The sequence below is a fragment of the Megalops cyprinoides genome, chromosome 18, assembly GCF_013368585.1.
Source record: "Megalops cyprinoides isolate fMegCyp1 chromosome 18, fMegCyp1.pri, whole genome shotgun sequence".
Taxonomy (NCBI): domain Eukaryota; kingdom Metazoa; phylum Chordata; class Actinopteri; order Elopiformes; family Megalopidae; genus Megalops; species Megalops cyprinoides.
Window position 1 is genome coordinate 20,337,966 of NC_050600.1, and position 22,544 is coordinate 20,360,509.

The following is a 22,544-nucleotide window of genomic DNA, read 5'->3' on the forward strand; positions in this document are numbered from 1 at the left end:
TGCGTGTGAACCGCTGAAAACGACGTGACACTGGACGTGCGGAGAGCTTCCCGAGTGACCCCTGGAGTGAGGCCCGATTGCTTTTCAAAGGCCGCTGACGAGAGGGGGGTCCAGGGGTGAGCGGTGGGGGGCCCCTGGCTCGGTGTCCGGTTATCCCCGCAGGAGTCGGGCCCGGAGCCGGGGGGGGGGGCAGGTTGTTTCCCGTGACGGATGGGTCTGGCCAGGATTCCAAGCCCCCGGTGCGAGCCACGGCTCCCAGCAGGGGGGGGGGTTCTGTCGGCGGCGAAAATGTTGCTGGAGGGCACAGAGCGCTGTGATTTACGCAGGGCTTCCCGTTCAACCCGTCATGCACCAAGGGAAGAGGGCGATGGAGGGGAGCCGGGGGAAAGGGACCGCCCCGAATATAAAAGCAAACCGCAGGCCTGCCCTTCTGTCTGGGCGCTCCTGGGGGGCCGCAGACATCAAACGCCCCCGGGGTCAAGTTGTGCCACACCGTCTCAAAGACACCCTCTTCTTCAGCACTGAGCATGAAATGGATCTTCAGATCTTGCCAGTGAGCTCGGGTGTTTGGGTTCTCGAGCCTCATCATTCATAAGTGTAGTCTGTCACAAGGTACCAAACTAGCTACTGGAGGTCCTAGACCGCAAAACATGCAATGCAGTCAAAAGGGGATCGCCATTCATTCCCACAGCCTTATCAGCTGAACGGTTAGTGCCTGAGTTTGATGAGGTGTGGAGGAACCCGGGCTTTGGCTGCTGACGGACTGCATGTCAACAGCACACCACGTTTGGGAGCTCCTGGTGACTCCCCCCACCAGCCTGAGGGAGACATGCTGCAACAGACTGGGGCGTGCGCGCGGGTCTTTCCGAGAAACAGCCCATAATAACCCCCGTGCCCCACCGAGCGGGGCTGCCTCTCCCTCCGAGGCAGCTGGGTTAGGCCGCCCGCCTGGGCCAAAACCGACCGGCCCGTCGACCCGAGCCAGGCGAAAAAACTCCAGGTGCGGCCCTAATCCAGAGCCTCTGACCAGTGAAATGTTTTTGGTTAGCTGGGGCTAATGAGATTCAGGAGCCAGGAGCCTTTGATGGTCCCGTTACCCCCCAGCCACCCCCTACCCCTGCTTCACAGGGAGCTTTCAGAGTGAGGTATCAAACAATTAGGGCCCGGCCGCAGATGTGGAGCAAGCGCTGGGGCTTTCCTGCCCCGCTTTAAATACTAATGGGTCCAGCATCCATGTGGTCCTCCCTTTCTCCCCCTAATATATCCACAGGCCGCAGATGCATATGGACTGCATCAATTACGAATGCGAATACGATATATCCTGTGCTTTGAGGCCCTGATTGTCCATCGGATAAGAGCGCGTGACCTGAGAACGGTTTATTATTGAGGTGTAATGTTAGCGTGGGTGTCAGCAAGTCTACGACTCCTCGCGGCCAAGGTCTTTTAAACAAGGGCAGCCCCTGACATTTTGGACGTTGTTTTTCAGGCTCCGCTCTTCGCACGGCATTAGAAAAGAACTCCGTGTTACATAAATGCAAAATGAAGCTGAAAAGTAAAGATGGAATTTGGGGTGGGTTTGGTCTGGCAATGGATGAACTGATTGTACTGATAGAGTCATATCAGAATGCAGAGTCAGCATTAATAGACTACAGGTTGCTCAAAAAGCAATATAAGATGCTTTGCGTGGAAAAATAAGTGTTTTCGCTGAGCTTTTCAAATACACCAACTGATTTTCTTGTTTTTTTTCAGCAACAAAAATACAAACTGAAATACCACAACTCCTCTGTGTGCAGGATACCAGTGAGCTGGAGCTGGCCCAGAACTCCAGAGATGGCCACATAGACCAGTGCTCTGACACCCCTGTCAAGACATAGAAGCCGGTCATAGCGGAGCCACACCGCACCCCCCCACAGGCCTCTCTGACAGCCTCGGGCCCTTTGGCTCCCGGCCGAGTGGGCAGCCCAGCCTGGTCTCCCTAATCCCCCCTCCATCCGCAGCTCAGGGTCTCTGTCTGCCCCTCGCTCAGAGACACCTTGCCCCCTTTTCAGCCCTCATTTCTTCTGGCCACTCCGGCGCTCCGTCTCAGAGGGGTATCAGCCGTTACAAGGCCTGCACTGGCACTCTCTGCCCATCTCCCTCCAGGCTGCTGCAGACTTCACACAGAGCCAACCTCCACTGGATACCCTGCTACTTCTCCTACCGCAGATATTTAATTATAACTGAAACGTGATACATGATACATGGCCATAATTCACATTTTCAATCTTTTAATGTTCATAACGTGAGCTGTGCTCGGTAAAACTGCTTTACTGTTCTTTGTCTTTGCCAAAGATTAAAGGAGAAATCCGTTTAATGTGCCAAGTGAAAATATTTTTTGTCTTGTGCTAATGACTTGCATTAAAAGACACCCCTTGCTTCTTATTTCCCATGCTACTACCGTGTATTTGTGCTTTACAACGTTACAACAAACCTTTGCTTAATATTAAGAATAAACAAGTCAGAGCAGCAAAATATATTAAAACTGTACTGATAATAATGTATTTACATTATTGGTTGCCTGGTCCAAATATGGTAAGAACCATGCAGACATTTCTATCCCATGGACTTCTATCTACATGATCATCTGTGTTCTACGGTTATGCAAGTAACATTCAACTCTCTCAGCTTTCCCTGGTCCAACTCCATATGTATTAACATACATCTCATAAAGTCTTCTGCGCAGATGCTGAATCTCACCTTTCTCTCTCAGAAGACTCTACCACTCATCCTTGCTCCTGATCCAGGCCCTTGTTGCTCTCACCCTTAGGTAACTCCAGCTCCCTGTTGGTTAACCTCCCTGCCTGTACCGCCACACTAGTCCAACACACTGAGAAAAATACAGGTGAGTTTTCTGCCTCTTTGAGTACGCTTGTGTCTCTCCTTTTCTCATCTACCTCCACTATCCACTCCGCTAATCTCGGCCGTGTCAAACTTGTGTCTTGTTCAGGACCATGGTAATAATCTCCCCAGGCTTTCAACATCATGGATCCTTCCTACTTCCAGCCCATCATCAGACCTTACAGCCCCATGCAAGCTGAGCGCTCTGCAGCCTCTGCTCCTCTGGCAGTACCTCCACTAAGAAGCCTTGTATTCCGGACACTTGGATACTACAGGTGGGAAAAAAATCGATTCATGATATATCGCGTTTTTTTTATAGCACAATACTAAATATCGATACTTCTTCCCAGAATCGATACTTTCTGTGACGTCATATGCATAATAATGGCGCTGCACTGCTGTATTGCTTTCACTGACAAATGTGAGCCCAGAGTGGCCGAGAATTCCACCAGGCCTGTAGAGGGCGCTTCTAAATGCTTGGGCTGCTGAATACTGTGACACGAATAAAAATAGTGCCAGAAAGATCGCAATAATCAATACTATCGAATCACAATACTTGTAGAATCGCAATATATCGGAATCGCAATAGGAATCGAATCGGCACCAAAGTATCACGATAATATCGTATCGTGACAAAAGCATATCGTCCCAGCCCGATTGGATACGTCCTATTCCTAGCACCCAGTTCCTGCTCACTTCAAACCCTAACTGAAACATGACTGTAACGTTGTAATCGGTGTTGCTCTTACACACTGCCATTAGGGGCTATGAATATGGTAGCATTATGTAAGCTACAGTGTGATCTTATGGATCACAGTATCATTTTTGCTGGGTACCATTAAAGTCTATGAGTTATGGTAATGGTGCTATTATTAGATCTTTATTAGGCTCAGCATGCATGCTGGTATGATCTACGTATGCTGCTCTTAAGTATAATAGTGAGGCACTTCGTTTACCAACATTTTAGCAGTTTTCAGGCTAAAACTTAATCATGGTATCAGCAGCTATTTTGTACCTATTTTTGTGCAGTGGCCTTTACTCCTCTTACATTTATTTAATCTATTTTACCATGATGGCCTTGTACTGTGGGTTGCTCTGGATTGGGGATCTGCCAAATAAATACATGATTATAACAATAATAATAACAATAATTTCCAGCTGTTTAATGGCAAAGTTTTACTACATCAAACCCAACCAAATAAAACACAGAAATTTACAGGTTTATTCACACCAGACTGCAGTATTTTGTTACATGCACTACAATCACCCGAAGGTGTACACGGGGGAAAGAACTTTTTTTTTTTTTCCGTTTTTACGGAATGTAAATTACTATGTCCCTCCGTGCCACAACGCGTGCTTCAACTTAGTCCAATGACTTGAACTAATAATTCATTTTCACAGAGAGTATTAAAAGTGGCTCTGGCAGATTCGAGGAGCCTTTTAAATCTTGACTCATGCATTCCTGTTGAACAACTATGAGACTTGGCTACTGGTAAAGAGTCCTCTTAAAAAACTGAGCTCTTTTAATAGGGTGTTGACCTGCAAAAAATACATCTAGAATGGAATAAAATCTTTCTTGGAGTGGTTATTTTTATAAAAATATGAAACCCATAATTCATATTAACATTGTTGTATTCTCGGTGTAGGTGAGGTGAACAGGACAAGTGTTTATATCTACATACGGTACATATATTTACTATATAACATCACACAAATTACTGCTGCAAAGACATGCGAGAAATACTCTAACCAGGACTCAGTCAAGCTCATCTCAAAACAGCAACCACTCTCCTCTGACCCGTCCATGCAGTCATACAATACACTCTTCTAGATGCCTCTCTATCTCGCACACACTCTACCACCTGGGAGTATGTTCCAGCTTCTGTGGTGCTCCTATTTGGAACAAGGTAGTGTCATGCTCCTGTTTGCGTTCTCTCAGGCTTTTAATTTTGTAAAGCTACTAGAGATACTGTTTAATTTTGGAGGGGCCAAATTTTTTGTCCTGTGCGAGACCAAATTCTCAAGAAAGGGCAACAACAAAGGAAATTGCCGGAGCTGCCACAGCACACCTCCAAACACTCCAGGAGTCCTTTCTACAAGAGATATCACTTCTATCATTATCAGCATCCCTGTTGAAATAATGATAAACCATGCCTTGCAACTCTTGCATGCTGGAGCATGGTGGTATTAATCAAAGCAATTGTAACATAAAAGTATTGCTATGAAAGGAAACGGTCCCGCAGGGAATAGAAATTCGGCGTTTATATAATTTCTTATTTTATAACATAATAACTATAATTAAAAGCAAGGCAGCAGTACTCACTTACCCGCTCCACTTAACCTTTGTGGACCTCATGAATGAGACGATCATTATGCACAGGTACAATCGATAAGCACTTTCATTGAAGGGAGTTTCTGAGCAGCATTATGTAATGTTTACACGGTTTATATAACACATCTACAGCACTTCAAAAACATTGACGTATACACATAATAGCCTAACATAACTTTACCGCATGGTGATGCCAAGGAATTATTTTAGTTATTATATAAAAGTGTTCACAGCATTTACAAATATTTACGTCAAGTGTAATGAGGCATTATAAGGTCTAATGCAGGTAAGCATTATGTAGGCTGTGAGCGCACACTTATTCAATTCATTTGAATTTCATTCAAGTCACAATGAAGAAAAGATTCCATTCACCCATGACCTTTATAATAACCATAATCAGATTTGTTTCTCTGACTGCCTCCACAAGCTGTGCCAAGATCACTTGCCCGTGAGCCATCCCTGGGTTTTGTCAACTTTTCAACTTATCCTCAACTTACAGCTTAGAAGCCCAATGGCAGCTTTCCAATTCTATTTGTATCTTTGTTACAAAATAGAAGAAAATGTTTATGTCGAAGCCCTGCAAACCAGCAAAATGACTTCATTTCAGTGTTACTGTATTCGAGGCTGCTTTATTTCTTTTTTCCTTCTTCATCCTTTTTTGTGCCGACATGACTTTTTAAGTTATTTGTCATGGTTGCTGTTCATTCCTCTTTTGTAGCGGCTGAAAGTTGAAAGTTTTTTTTTGTCGTCGTTGCTTTTTATTTGTGTCTGTCTTTCTTCAAGTCGCTTTGAACAATTCACCTGAAGCCTGAAAACGAATTCCAGCCTTTTCCGCACATTACGGAGAGCGCAACCGATGCCAAGTCCTATTTACACTTTTGCTGGGTCCGAGTCTGGGACACGCAGGGTCGTCCGGGGTCACTTCACAACCCCCCAGTCACCTTGGCCCAAATTAAGAGCTTTCTTTCAACCCCTGCCTTCCAGCACATGGGACTGCTGGGATCGTATTTCAGAGCAGAACTCTGAAATCAGATGGTTTGAGGCTTCAGCATGGGGCTTCAGTCAACTGAAGGGAGAGGGAAGCCAAGGGGTTGGTTCTACTGCACATAAATGCTGGACTGTTCCTCTTTATGGCTTATGATAACTATGTTTTGAGAAGTATACAACGGAACTATATTCTTCAAAAACAGTACTGCTAAACTGAATTGCCACTTTATAAAATGCACTAAATTCACCAAATGTAGGTCACCCTGGAAAATGACAATAATGCAATGCAATGTAATGTAATGTAATGAGTTGGTTATCGATGTCATTTAACATTAGAACACACCAGACAGAGCTGTTTTCCCCTCATCTGCTTGTGACGTCATTTTCGTACCCTATGGAAACATGTGGAGGTTTGTAACATCCCAAAAAATCCATGGCTTCATGTAGACCCATTACAGCAGTTTGTACAATACACTCAAAGTTTAATTCAGGGGCCCTCTGAACAGTTATTTTTTTATACTGTTTTTAGATTGGCAAAGCTGCAGCAGGTAAATATTTTTATGAAGCGACCACATGAATACTGAACAACAAAAGGAGACAGCAGACGCAGAAGACTGTGTATTCTCCACCATCTACTCTACATGTCAAAGGAAATAGCAGAGAAATAAACAGCAGTGCATACCCATAAATTTCAGCGTTTAGGGAAACTTTTCTTTTTCAATATTAAAGACAAGCGACAAATCCCAGACCCTACAATTTACCCCGCTCGTTTCGACTGCAGGACACCCCTCCGCAACAGATAGTTATGGAAGCTTAGGCAGGTCAGCAGGTAATACACACTGTGCAGTTTAATCCGATCTGTAGATGCCCTTAGCAGAGAGTACAAAATTCAGGTTTATACACACAGTCTCATGACTCTATACTCATACACCACACTCCAGCCAGTGGTGGGAAGCACTCTATGTTTTCTTAAACTGCTTAAGAGCAGGTGACACAACAATGTACCCAACAGCCCTTTATGAATGAAAATTTGGCAATATGATTCTTCCTTAACACACACAGTTACTAGCTGCATAAGTTAGTGATAACTGCAAAATGAGAAAAGTTTATTAAGTGACTTGAAGTATACTGTGCTTTGTTTCAGGGAGAGCCGTCTCACGTGGAGTTTGAGATCTGGAACACTGTCGTGTGACGACATGCACTGAACCAACACCCACAGAGCCCAAAGACTTCAAGTACCACTGTACCACCCCCTTCCCAACACACACTGGCCCTGAGCTGCATTTGGGGACACACATGGTCGAAGGAAAAAGCTTGACATCAAATGGAGAACAGGGTCAGAGTTCACAGCTCACAGAGAGAAGGCCAGCTGTCTTTGACTGGAGGGTGGGATGGGGCATGAAACTCCTTCAAACACGGGGCAGCAAAATCTCACATAGAGTAGGAGCAGAAATTCACCATCACTTCGAAATTTTGAAGAGACCACGTAAAGAGATGCCAAAGCAGACAAGACATTTTTTTTAATCTCTTTCTGTTTTTCTGTCTCTTTCTGCAACTCAGTGCAATAGAATTGTTCGCTATTCAGAGAGCGTACAGTACAAGGTCGATACAGTTTCATCTGCCAATCAGATGAGCATTGCGGTTGTCCTGTCCGAAGGCAACAAAGACACGGGTCTATTTTTCTGCCTCTTGAAGAGAAAGGAAACACTTTAGTTTGGCAGCATTCAGCTGATGGAAAAAAGCCACCGGCAATAAAGAAATAATGGAAATCCAAAACAGATCATATCTGGGGTGGAACTGATGATAACCGCACAGCGCAAACTCTGAATAGGAAACTTAAGCAAGTGTCTGTTTGCAACTTATTGAACATCACAGTTAACCTCCGACAATTTGCAAAACCACCAAAGCCATGATGATGTGTAATTACAGCATAAAAGTGACGCCTGCTTTAGCTTGGCTTTTCGAGTTCAGGACAAGGTGAAACGTGGTTGGGTTGAACCCGGGCCTTCTCTCAGCTTTGTTCAAGCCTCACGAACGATCCAACTGGACAATGCTGAAGAATGTGTAATGGTGATCATGTGCCATGGTTCGGTGGGAACTGACAGGCAAACACAGCGACCGCAAAACCAGACAGAGGAGCACATTCATGCTATACAATAATTCACAGTTTACCTCCCTGCACTGCATTGGTACATATAGACAGGAACTCTAAATCTCACCTAATTTATTACTGCTAACTTAACTTTTTTTTCTCTCTCTACATTTTCCATCCCTGTAAAATGAAGTATTTTAAGTAGAAAGGGTTTGCCATAAGGCACATATTAAATGCCCAGGTCCGCTCGGTTGGAGTGCTTCTCAGCTGGAGGTGGGATGAGGTGGAGTTGAGTCATGCGCTAGGCTCTTTCCATATGGGAACAAAGCCTGCTCAGGTCACACACACATCTCTAGCCCTTGCGCTGTTCCCCGTCTGGTCTGCGTTGTCGCTTACTAAACACTGCGCACTGTGAGAACTCAACACCGGTCAAGGTGAAGCACACAGGAAAAAGTGAAAGACCCTGACACAGCAACGGACTCTAAGTGGTTATTGCCCAGAGTAACATACTGACACCAGTATTTTATAGAGTGAATGTTTGTTGCTGCATGGCTTTCCAACATTCATCTCCAAGGGCTGCTGTCGGTTTCCCTCAAACCAAAATGCACATTCTAGTGCATGCACATTTTGTGCTCTCAAGAAGCCGCTGGACAGGTTGCAGGAAAGGTGGCTGTCGCTTGGAGGAGACAGCAGGAGCTGCTCTCTGTTCAGAGCCCCCTTAGCTGAACGCCGTGACTGACAGGTGGTGATCCCAGACATTCAGGGATGTCACAGTGAGTTGTGTATGTGTTTGAGTGTGAGTGTGTTTGTATGTCTCTCTCTCTCTCTCTCTCTCTCTCTCTGTGTATGTATGTGTGTATGTGTTACGTGTGTGTGTCTGTGTGTGTGTGTGTGTGTGTGTGTGTGTGTGTGGCAGCCTGAATTGTCTCAACTCCTTACACCGAGACAATTACGCCATAAGAATGGGGGGTATTTCATAAATTTCACAGAGCGCGGGTAATCTATTTGACTTTTTTGAACCTTAATTAGATGAATAAGTTGGAGATGGCATGAGTTTCCACTGAAATGTCAGAGCGAGGGGAACGACTGACGCTAACGAGCTCATTAGGGTCTGTGTTTCCCTGTGCAGTTCACTGCATTTTCTCAGCCATATACCTCCGCTCCGCTGGGGGTCTGGGCCTAAACGGACAGACCGCCCTTTAACAGGTCCTCTGTATCTCAGGGACTTTCTTCTCTAGGTTTATATTATTATTATATTCTATTTGATGCTGAATGTCTGATGGTAATTAATGTCATACAGCACAGTTCAGCCCCAATAAGGGCACCTGCTTTGTGACATAATTTATCCTTAACAACTCAGCGGATACACATCCATCTGCAAAACTCACACAGTTTAAAGAGAAAATGAGAAATGCACACACTGTTCACTGATGTGTAAATACTAATTTCAAAAATGGAGAAAGAAGTGGATGCTACAACAGCACTGCAGTATAATGAGGCAAGACTGAAGCCATCCTAAAGCATTAGTGTTTGGCCTTCTTCTGAATTAGGATTTATTGTAGTTTTGGGGAAGGAGGGTCAGCTGCTAGAGATTGCATAGAATAGTGGGCATTCTTTTCCAGTACCACTGTAACCATACTGTATTTACATTACGCATCATTATTGCTAACACCAAAACTCCAGCAGCTTGTGAACTCCATGGCTTAGAAATTTAATTTACTGCAAGTGTATGTTCTGCTTGAGCACCTGATGAACATCCAATTCAGGTAAGAATTCCTAACTTGCTAGTATACCAGAGCAAATTAGGCCTACACTTCAGACAACACCAGGCTAACTATTCTGGCAGTAATAAGCAACATGAATAACTAAATACCACAACTGTGCAGGCCCAACCCCCTCTGTGTTACATAACAACATAGTTAACAACAGTGTGATACACCATCAAAATCAGGCCAAATGAATCTGGACCTACACACAGATATGAATTACCACTGAACCTTGAAAGGGGTGTAGTATTTAAATGAGCATAAACACATGCCCAAAGTCAATGTCCAAGACACACAGCAAAGCACTGGGGCAAATTAAAGCATATTGATACAATGATTGCACTTTTTCTATACTGTGGAAGTTATTCCCCTGACAGGCCCCATGCAATACCCTGGGGTGCCACCACTGGACCCTGGGCTGCACGCTGATAACCCCTGTTCTACCCCCCTCTGAGCTCACAAGCCGAGTAACGGCAAAGGTGCTAACATTCAATGCTGTAAGTGAAACTCATAAAACAAAACAATGTGTTATTTTATCTGCGGTGTGGACTCATAAATAACTACTGATATTTTTCACAACAAAGGTTGAGCTCTGTTTTTGACACAGTGCCACATCCTGACTAACTGTGAACATTACCCTCAGTCAGGTGCATCCTGTACCAGCACAGGCTACGATGGTACCAAGCATAACCTAAGGGCTTGCAAGGATAGACCTGCATTTGAACCATTTCAGCACGCCGATTCAAGTGTAATAAATGGTTCATGCTATTTGTGTTAATGATTACAGTCCCATTTGGGAAACGCATTGCCAACTGAGGTGCACCGCTTCAACACAAAGAAGTATATGAGAAATGCTGCTTAGCAGCAGAGCTGCTTTGTGGCACTAAAGACATCCCTCACTTGGAGAGGTATTCGACTGACATGAGATGACATTACTCCTCAAAGCCTTCCCAGCGGAATTGTGTTTATACTGAATCACAGAACACACGTCCCCCGGTTGACTCTGACAACAGTTCCGGCCCCGGATTCTGAATTTCGAGTTGTGAGGCCGATCGAACAATCTGCGTCTCATTAGCACGGGCGGCCCTGATGGGAACCTGCTGTATGCGAGATGGCCGTGGAGGACGATTTATGGACCGCGCTCTGCGTGTCTGACAGTAGGATTATTTTTCAGCTTTTGTCAGTTACGCAGCTTTGCGGTCCAGACGACCGCGATCCCTCATTCCGCAGGCCATTTCTCTCTGTCACGTCGCAGCGTTTGACCGCGACGCTACCTGCCACATGAAGGGGGCCGTCGGAAGGACGCAGGGCGCTCTGGCTGATGAGTAATCGCCGAGCGTTACAGTTGTTCCACCCCTGTTCATTCATCCTTCCGTGGTCTGTTAAAGCGTCCTTTTTTGTTTTTTTTTGCAGGCATCTGTTCCGTGACAAAATCAGACGTGTTTCCGAGACTTTACGGACATAAGGAGATCAATGGCCTGCATGCAGTCCTCAAAAGGGGAACCACTTTGGGGACATCTGAAAGGTTTTTGTTATCGGCAGATTGGATTCAAGCTCTGCGAGTGACGTCACTTTTTCCACGCCCCCTTGGGAAAGGGAGCCGGTCTTAACCCTGTTGTCAAGTCCCCTGGGGTTGCTCCTCCTGGCAACCACATGCTGATTGCAACAGAGGAGGCGGAGCACCAGCAGCCTTACCAGGGGTGCACTGGCAAGACGGTGACCTTGCCGTCTCCCGGCGTAGATGGGAGCCCTGAGCCAGAGAGGCTGGGTCAAGGAGCGTCTCGCGGTTAATGAGCACTTAAGTGACTGCGCCACCCCCCATCCACACACACCTCCGTGACTTTCTCAGAGGCCTGAGGGGAATTCCCTCACAACAAGGGAAGGAGATGAAGGGAGCAGCACCAGCCATAAAAGAGGAGTAAACCTTTGACTTAAAGGCACTTGAGATTACAATGCGCCTGTCAGCTCTGCAGTCCCGTTAGACTCAAAGCAAACCACTACATCACTCTATCTAAAGAGGTTAGGGTCCAATATGAAGCAGGTGTAGACTTCATCATTTGCATGCAGGCACAAGAACACACTCTTTACTAGATGTGGACTTAGTACAGTCATTCCATAGCAAGACAAAAGTAAAAGTTTTTCTGTCTCACGATGGTGAGTATACCATCAATGCTGAAATCCGATTGGTCCCAGGGGCTGGCGGTATTCTCATTTGCGGTGCGTGTCCTGACCTTTAACCTGATTAACTGCTGTTTACTATATGCAAAGCTTTGCATTGTTAGCCAGTGTAGTAGAATCTGTTAATTCTACTAGTATATAGATGATCAGATCTGTTTACCTATTATGGCTTTTGTTTCTATAGGCAGTCTGGTGATAGTTAACACAGTAAGAGTGACTGATATTACCCAAACAAGACTGAAAATGAAAACAAATGAAAGTTTAGTGCATCAAATAATGCCAAAAATCTGTGGACTAACTACAACTAGGCCCAACACACTGAAAACATGGAGAAGAAATCAAATTTGCTATCTTGCTAGCTACAACTTAAGCATTTGGAAGTGGCATGTGACTTCACCCATTTTGTGACATGGGTGAAGTCATAGAAATTGAAAACATATCATGTCCTGTTTTGCCATTTCCAATCTGTAAAACTAATGCAAAAACACTGAGATCCTTAGCTAGGCTATTTAATCTTTGTATAAAAAAATTAATATATCACTTTCCAGTAATGGTCAGCTATTATAGAGAAAACCACAAGAAAGCCTTTTCTAAGTACAGACATCACAGTAAATTTGGTTTCAACGATCTTCAAGCACGTTTTGGCACTCTCTACTCCCCTGCATTTGAAATGCAATGCATTCTCATTATTCCAGCTGTGTCATATGCTATTTTAATATCTTGTTCAGGGGATTAAGAGAACACAAACCAAGAACAGAAATGAAACATGAGGAATGAAACTTCTCTATTGTCTAAAACGAGCATAATTTCCAGAATGATTCATTTGCTCCGTTTCTATGAGGATGCAGTTTGATCGGGTGGGTTCTGTGATGTCCATGTGTCCGTGTGGAAAGATGGAGAAGCTTCTGCAGGCCTATCACAGCAGCCTAAGGTATGAGAAGAATCTCTTTTAAACTCACAATGACTTTTAAACACTGTATGACTGCAGAAACTTTGGGTCTTATCCGTTTGACCTTAGTGCAGTGATTTACAGGACATCTAAAGAGAAGTAGGACTGCTTTTATGAATATGTGTAGTGACTGTAGTGTTGATAGTACTGACAGCTTTTTTCACTGTGATCTCAACCTAAAGTTTTGGTTCAGGAAGTATGACATTCCATTGGTCTTCCACAGAGAATGGTCAATCTGATCTAACCATTGTGTAAGGCAGTATTAGACACCAGGGGGTGTAAGGGGTGTACAGGGAGGGGTAGTACCTCTGGCGGGGGGGGGGGGGGGGCTCCCATGCCTTTTTTAGGGCAGCTCACCCATCTTTGGTCCCCACCTGGCACCCAGCTCTCACCTGTGACTCCAAGTAGCTGTAGTGGTCTTCATCACTTGTGATGGACGAACAGTATTAGACACCACTGAACTCATGTTGTAAGTAATGCCCCCATGAGCCATCAGTCCACGGATGCTATTACAAGTGATACAGATTACTTCTCTGTCCTCATTAGGTTTCTGCTGTCTGCTGCCTGAATGCTCGCTGGATATTCAGTAAAACATACAGTGCTCTGTCATATATCCATCAAGTCAACCTGGAATGAAACTGGAAAAAGTTTCTTCAGAGAAGGCTTACATGAAGGCTGCCGTCAGCTTTACAGGTACATACAGAGATAAAGTCATAATTATTCCCCAGTACCATAAATGAGTGTGAAAGCGATCCATTAAGTACCTGGGGAAAAGACTAAATTACAGAACTGAGTCATACTTTGCTCTTTCGGCCCAAAATCAAAGAGGACCTGTTACATGAAACATGGAGAGGTTTAATAATTGGTACGAAACGATCATCTAATTGCAGGGAACGGGTTGCTGCTAAGCTCTTCGTTTGAAGGCAATAACTCGGTTTTTTTCACCACGGTCGTGCCAAGCGCTCCGAGTGGTTCGAGTAAGTTCAGTCTTGTTTTACCACGGAAACAATTCTAATGCCCCCCTCCCGTCAATGAACAATTAAATAAATAAATAAATAAATAAATAAAAATTTGGAGTGGTTTACCGTTAACGAGAGGTTTAATGCGCGTGCTGTAAAAGACATATCGTTTTCAGTGTTCAAATTCCCATTTGTAAACATCCGTCTGTTAGATCTTGAAAATGTTTGGGTATACCACAAAGGAGGCCAAAATCAGAAACAATCATACCCAGTCACGTGCATTAGATACTGCAGAGGCGTTTTAAGACATAACTGTGGAATAGTGACAACTTGTAGATATACAAGACTGTATAAATAAATATGCATTCATTTTTATGGGCAGGGGTCATTTTAAATGGAAGAAATGGCGGTTGCATGCCTTCTTTATTATATATCGTGAGTGGATTCTGTTGGAAAAGGCATTCTAATAATTTTCAAGGTTAAGATTTGTGATATTTGCGTCATTTCACAAAGAAACGTAGGCTAATGATTTTTCCGTTCGATCCAAGCTCCGCTAATCTGCATTGCTAGGTTTTTATATTCTGGTAAGTGCATTTTTACGCCTTCCTGATAGCAGTGACGCTCGGTGGTGTTTTTTTTTTTTTTTTTTTTCGAAAAATGTATTCGATGTTGGCAATGTTCTAAACTATAGATTCATAAAGTTACCGTTTTGAAGGCGACATTCTGCGGGTTTCAATCCCTTTGCCCTCAATCACTGCAGACCAACAGGGCTGTGGCTTGGATCTGATCTGCAGATCCTCTGTCAGCGTCCCATCACCACTCACTTCGATCCAGGGGATAACCCCGGCCATACTCGCAACCACAGCCCACAATAAAGCGCGGGGCTCTTTTTCGATTTTCTGCGAGGGAAATAACGTCTACATTAAACTCAGTGCTTCCACTAACCTTTTTTTCTGTCATGGGAGAAAGAGTCCAATTGGTGTGTCTGACGAGAACCATTCCCGCCGTTTGTGGGTCCTGGACTGGAACCAGCGTGATGAAACGGTGACACCCAGGCCCACAGCTGAAAGAAAAAATACTGTTTATTTCATATGATTCCTGAGTGCGCAACGCTTGCTTTTTGTCACCGGGACCGTATTTCACTGCATGGTGGTTCCGTCTAGAATGGCCACCGTTGAAAGACGTTACCCTGATGATGATTAATGCGTTGAGTGAACGAGATAATTAACGTGGCCTTAACCACCGCGTATGTGAATGCAGCCCGTCCATGTGGATTGCGGTCAAAAGATGTAAGACTCGCAGACATATTCTTTCTCTTATGTTTTGGGGTTTTTTGACACACAGGGAACCGGCGGATTGTTTAGTCATGCACGCAGTCAGAGTCCTGAGTGAAAATGTCCTCTGTTGCAAATTATAATGACAAATCGCAAACTGGACTGACTGATGGTACCACTGGTGCACGATGTTTTTAAAGCCTTCAGAACTGCACTTATCTGTGAATAAACACATCATTCCTTCATGTTGGAAGTCATTTATGGGATGCATGGATGAAGGAAAGAAGGAATTCACATATGCTATCATGGGACCTTTAAAAACAAAACATAGCCTAAAGATATTTAAACACCACAGAATTCAGATAGAAGTTTTAAAATTATATATTTAGCCCCATTAATAAAATAAACAGACCAATCCTGACAGCAAAGCAGATGTGTTTATAGCAGGACATTCACACACTCCTAAAGACATTCACACACTCTCTCTCTCTCTCTCTCTGACACACACACACACACACAGTATACAAGCATACTTTGATTCATTGAATAGTAGTCTCTCCTAGAGCCTTCCAACTGGAGCAAGTCACGCTCTTATGGCTCTAACCAGGGGTCAGAGGTGGACACATTATTGCTGATAAAATACCCAGAGGGATTCATGCTCGATGACCTAAATTACCTGCAGACAACAGAAGCTCAGTTTTTTATGGAAAGAAGTGATAGTTGGCACTTTCACAAGTCAGGTTTATTTTTTCAGCTGTGTTTGCCATCAGTAAGACTGCTTAAACAGTGCAGGCATCATATCTTTGCCCCCCATCATAAATTAACACCAGGGTAAGGAAAACACTGTATACGTAGGAGAATGTTTTAGTGGTATTTAATTTCCCAAGGTGTTTTAGTTGGCGCTTTACAGTTGGAGAAACAGATCTGATTACTTTGCTCCGTGTCGTCTGCGGGTTTCTTCTCGCAAGGCCTCCCCTGAGGACTTCCTCAACAAATGCGCCGTTCAGTGCCTGCGGTAGTGTTATGGTCACAGTAAATTTGCTATTATTTTAAGAGATTTCCAGATTATAACCTCTGGGTTCAGATCCACGGCGCAAAATGATAGTGTGCGGGAAAGGTAAGGTAACGTGCATCTGCGGCTAGTGCCGGCATTGATTTAGAAAGCACGTTTTTTGCTAGACAGCACGCTTTAGAAAAGTGTTTTGTATCGTTCCATTTTCGGCATAACCCACACCCAATTCACAACACTATGCATGCATTGCATTGACGTTGCTGTACAAATAAATAAAATATGGGCCACAAACTTGTTTCAAGTGTTTTGATAGGCTCAATATATACTATCAAGGAACAAAATAAATCATATAAACTGCAATATTTACTCTGAGGTTTACACATGTCTGGCAGAAAAAAAGATCAGTGAAGAGGTGCAATACGTCCATCCCTTTAAAATGTTTGTGTCATTTTCATAAAACAATAAAATGGAGTGGAACATGTACTCCAAAATGATTTCATTCATTAATTCATTCTAAAACACAGGAATGTCGTTATGTAACGAAACTGACGGATTCCTTTGTTCAAATCCAATACGCTTGCCCGTGAAACAAATTAATTGCACGAAAGATAAAACACTATCAAATGAAAACACGTCAACCCTGAGAGGTGAGTGAAAGAGAGATTTGAATGCAAAACCCCCATCTCGTCGCCTACGTGGGAAAAGTCTGCGAAAGACCATAAATATCTCATTAATTTCATTCCCAATTAAGCGTGAAACGTCGAGAATTTACTTGAATGGGCGCACGCAGAGTTAATGACAGAGGTTTCACCCTGTTTGATGTTCGGCTGAGGATCCAGGAATATAGCTAGCGAAACGAGCCGTGTTAATTTGAAATAAATATGCTTTGAGAGTACATAAAGATGTAAAGTACGTAAAGATGGGCAATTCGTCTTGATTGTGAAATTAGGAAAAAGTAGTGCGTGAACACTAGGGTATATGTATGAACAAAATCACATTATTGTGAATTATGGGACCAGGGTTGTATTCAAATACGTGGACTATTAAAACTGCTAAGACCATGTGCATTAAAGATTTCGATCTTCATAAAAATCGAATTTTGTGAAGACTGCACACAACACAAAGGGATTTGCGCTAAGAACGCGTTTTTAATTTCTCTGAACCAATTAAATTAAATATCAATTAAATAGATTACACTTTACCCTGTGACCCAGTGCATTGCAATAGCATTCATATCGCAATGACTATCGGTTTTCATTTAGAACTGACATTACATTTATTTATTTAGTAGACGCTTTTATCCAAAGTGACGTACAAAAGTGCATACAGTAAGTATAGCGACAGTACGGGGACAGGATGTGTACAGTTCCACAATGAGACAGTAGTTCTCAGCTGAGAGCAAGGTCTGTTTGGGGACACAGTACTATCCAATTTGTACAACTATAGGGCAACTAGTAACGATTAATTGTTTAAAAGGAATACTGTAGCTAATCGAATTAAGCAAGCAATTTGGTTGCACTTTTTTTGCGCGAGAGTATCATATTGAAATGGAATGCTATACTTCTGTGTCAAACAGCCTTGATAGACTAAAACAGAAACTATGATATACGACTAACTAACAAAAAGTTATTTATTAAGATGCATAAATGCTGTAAATCTGAAAAGGGTATTAAATCCGCAATCTCTGTAAATAGTTCTGAGCCATTGGATAACGGAATTTAAAGTCTCTGGGCAGGTGTCTGTCGGCTAGTCATACGTATTCGATCGGTTATTTTAACCGGTACAGACAGCGAACACAGGTTGTATTTAACTGACGAAAGATTGTCCTCTGGCGGAAGCGAAGTGCTAAAGTAACTTACCTGATCTTGCTATGAAGGGACCCCAATTAATTCTGACCAATCGCATGTGGCTTCTCCAGTTTGGCTCCTCCCCATTTCATCTACATGAAACATGCCGAGACGGTCCCGATTAAACTGCCTCTCGCAGCACGAAGGAAACCCCGGCTTGGAAGAAACTGTAAGAGGTACCATCCGTCACGTTTATGGATGCAGTTAAACCAACGAGTTAAGTGCGTTGTTAGTTGTCTGTGAAGGGAGGTAGTTACTACAGTTGAAAAACATATATTGCTCTTTTTATTTAGTCTATACCTGCAACGATGCACCTCACATTCGTTGTACTTTGGGCAATGGCATTGCCTTTATGCTTGGAAGCGATTCACGGGATATACTCCTTCGGCCAGCCCGAATTATTTTACAAGAAGAGCAACTGTAAACCAATCCCCGCGACTCTTCTCCTGTGTCACGACATCGAGTACACCGAGATGCGCCTTCCTAACCTTCTTGGGCATGAGACCATGAAAGAAGTCCTCCAGCAGGCGTCCTCGTGGATCCCCCTGGTCCAGAAACAGTGTCACCCGGACACGAGGAAGTTCCTGTGCTCCCTCTTCGCCCCGGTGTGCCTGGACGATCTGGACGAGCCTATCCAGCCGTGCAGATCTCTCTGTGAGAGCGTGAAGCAGGGCTGTGCACCGGTCATGTCAGCTTTTGGCTTCCCGTGGCCGGACATGCTGGACTGTAATCGATTCCCGCCGGATAATGATCTTTGCATCCCTCCAGCCAGCATGGATAACTTTGTGCCAGTCACCAGAGAAGGTAACGTACAACTCTTGGGGAAAAAAACATCCAAATGTACCAATATGTATTTATCTGCAGTAAATTTAGAAAAATGAAAATGTGTGCCTGTATTCGGCCTATAGGAAATTGGGAATGCCATGGTTTTGAAATTATCGACAGAACTTGGAATTAAAGTCTCATGCGTTTACCCCACATTTTTTTGCGCAGATGAACAACTTGCCCATATCCTTAATTGGAACTTCTTTAAATAGCCTTGAGATTGAAAGTACTGGAGAAAAATGAAGATGAAGAAGTTTGTACAATGTAGCGTAGGCCTAAAATATCAAAAAACATGTCAATCACACAGACTAAGATAGGCCCACAGTGCAAGTAAGTACACACATTTATTTCATGTGTGCAGAAGACACTTACCACAACATTGTGTCACTGATAAATGGTCAGGAGGATGGAACTTTTTGGGATTGTTATGTAAATGTATTGTTCAAGATAAATGTATTGCCATAAATGTATTATTTCCCCATGTTTGAAATTAATTCCTTTCTCTTTTCAGTACCAAAAGTGTGTGATGCCTGCAGGGAAAAAGAGGAGAATGACAATGAGATTGTTGATAACCTCTGTAAGAATGACTTTGGTAAGTTCTTATATACTCATAATCAAAAACATTCAATAACCCTTATCATCTGTCTTTTCCTGCCTCTTGGCAGACTTTATTAATCTTCTGTACTTGTGGGCATGGAAAATGTTATATATTTCACCGCATATCCAAATAATACAAAACAGATCTTTTCAATGTTCTCCATAATACGTGCATTTTTTTTACATCCCCAAAGCTGTCCACTGTCCTTAAATATACCCTGTGTATTGGGCAATGTGTGCGATGTGCAGTCAGAGGAGATTGCCCACGAATCTGATACTTTGAGAAAAAGTGCAGATTCCATAAACCATATTTCTGCACTGCCTGGGGAAACGCTAACCCCTCATGACCCTACACTTGCACAACAGAGGTCTGGGTTTCATTCTGCTGTTTGATGATCAGTTCATTAATGGGGAGTGGGTTGTCAGTGTCTTGCAGTAGGAGGGTCTGTGCCTGCTGTCTGTTGGCAGCTCGGCCTTATGCTCTCTGTCGATCGCCTGGTTTAAGTTTACAGTGTCTCCACCTTCTGCGTTTGACCTGTTCTTGATTTTAAACAGACGAGCAGCCCACCCCCCCCCCCCCCCCCCCCGCCTGAAAACGTGTCCATGTGTCTCTGACTCACCCTGACTTTTTTTTGCCCCCCACCCTCACCCCTGCATCGCAGCACTGAAGATCAAAGTGAAGGAGATCTCCTACATCAACGGAGACACCAAGATCATCCCTGAAACCAAGAGCAAGACCATCTACAAGCTGAGCGGCGTGACGGAGCGGGACCTGAGGAAGACCGTGCTGTGGCTGAAGGACGGCCTGCAGTGCACCTGTGACGAGATGAGCGACATCAACGCCGCCTACCTGGTGATGGGCCAGAAGATGGGCGGGCACCTGGTCATCACCTCCCTGAAGAAGTGGCAGCGCGGCCAGAGGGAGTTCAAGAGGATATCACGCAGCATCCGCAAGCTTCAGTGTTGACTGGCCCCGCCCCTACTCCACCCCACACCCGCCCCCCATGTCCACTCAATCTCCGCCTCTCTCCTCCCAAATATGGTCATCGTCTCTCAGCGCTGCTGTGGGCTTCTCAATACTGTGTGACCAGCAACAAAGTTTACCTGTGTGTGTTTGTCTGAGAACCGAGGCTGACATGATGAATGATTTCATTTCAGCAGATTTCCAGAGCACAGCATTTTTTTCAGGTGGAGGACGAAAGTTTGCCATTTTCATTAAAATTAGTTTTTCTCTGTTCTCAAATGTTTTAGCTGGAATATTTCAAATGATCTGGCTACTCAGTTTGTTTCATATTAATGTTGCTCTTATCACTTGTCATGCATAAGAACATTTTACCTGAGGTAAACATCAGCCAGTCAAATGGTGTTAAATTCCTGCCTTGAGTGTCCCAATTTTTTTTTACCTACATTCATAAGTAGTTTTGGAATTGTAAAACTCCTGTCTTGTTTTCTTATTGATGTTGTTCCACTACCCACTTTTTGAAGCTATCTTGATACAATTATTTTTTTATACAAAAAAGTCTGTAATTGCTTTTTATAGTCATTTTGAGTAACACTGATGATGTAATGGAACAATGAATCATTGGTTTATGTTATGCACAGGCTTTTAGCTGAATTATTATTTCTTGTACTTTTAAGCGCTTACCGTGTGTTAGATCAGGTTTAAATACTTTTAAAGGCTTAATGTGTTTACTCTCTCTTTGATCATCTTTGGACCCAGTACAATCTACAAGTAATGTATTTGGCCCTAACTTTGAGTAAAAAAGTTAAGACAGTGTTACTGTTTGGTGACTTAAACAACATGTCTCATTGATTTCAGTGACGATCAAATTCACAGTGTTGTGCAGGGAACCAAAACACGTTACACATTCTTAAATGCTTAACTTAAAGTCTGAGATAAAGGACGTTATGGATGGATTGAATACGGGTCTTTGTTTTTCATGACAGTGTTCTTTTTCATGGGCTAGCACAGTTTGTTACATGATGCATTTATGAATTACTTCAAAATGTGTCTTGAGTTTTGTAAAATATTGCCTTGTGTGTTACTCTGTAAATATTCTGCTAAACATTTTAGCCGTGTACATAGTCGTTATAAACAATTTATGTGTGTAATTGTTTTAAGGATCCCATTGAATCACTCTGAATGAATAACCCTGGACTGTGGCCATTAGGACCAAGTGTTTCTTTTTCTTTTTAGCTTAAGGCTATTGGCTCATCTCCTGTGAGAATAATGTTGAAACAACAGAATATTTCTGGTGGAGTCTGAGTTCATGTAAGGTGTGACCCTATGTAATTTTATCCAAAACCTTTTGACTTCATGTGCCCTTTTGTTCACACAAGTATATCAGTATAAAATAAACAAACTGAAATGTATGCAAAAATATGCCCTCATCTTTGAGAACATGAACAATTTGCAGCAGTACGTCTATACACAAGTGCGACACAATTTGTTTAATAAAATAGAGCAAGTGAAGCCCTCTGGTGGCAAATTTTGATATTGCAAGCAGGGCACTGGCTAAAGAACACCTCTCTCATCGCCGCTGTAATTGTCTTCTAAGGGAGTTCTGCCCTCAAATGCTAAAGAAACATAAAATATCACATTTTACAAGCTACAGTACATGCATGTACCAGCAGCACAAACAGTAACTTATGGATGTATTTTACTTAAGGTACATGTAATTATATTAAAACATTGATAAATTAAGTTCGTATGAAGATATGTTTTAAAAATTGCAAATGACAGGCAATGTGCATATTCTACCATTCTATTCGTTGAGAGGAATCACATGTATTCGTTGAGAGGAATCACATGTATAAAAATAGTATACACTAGTACACTAGTACAAGAT

General features: G+C 43.3%; 1 protein-coding gene across 1 annotated transcript; it reads left to right on the plus strand.

Moving 5' to 3' along the window:
- Nucleotides 1-18,424: 18,424 nt before the first annotated feature.
- LOC118793492 (secreted frizzled-related protein 2-like) lies at nt 18,425-20,775 on the plus strand. The gene is made up of 3 exons (XM_036551705.1): nt 18,425-19,077; nt 19,610-19,690; nt 20,358-20,775. Exons 1-3 carry the CDS (start codon nt 18,582-18,584, stop codon nt 20,660-20,662), a joined length of 882 nt encoding a protein of 293 aa, XP_036407598.1. The 5' UTR covers nt 18,425-18,581; the 3' UTR covers nt 20,663-20,775.
- The last annotated feature ends 1,769 nt before the right edge of the window (nt 20,776-22,544 follow it).

Excerpts from the sequence above, each read along its gene's own strand:
- LOC118793492 (XM_036551705.1), top strand. The coding sequence starts at position 18,582 with ATGCACCTCACATTCGTTGTACTTTGGGCAATGGCATTGCCTTTATGC. Across the intron at positions 19,078-19,609 it reads TGTGCCAGTCACCAGAGAAG|TACCAAAAGTGTGTGATGCC; the intron begins GTAACGTACAAC and ends TTCTCTTTTCAG. Across the intron at positions 19,691-20,357 it reads CCTCTGTAAGAATGACTTTG|CACTGAAGATCAAAGTGAAG; the intron begins GTAAGTTCTTAT and ends CCTGCATCGCAG.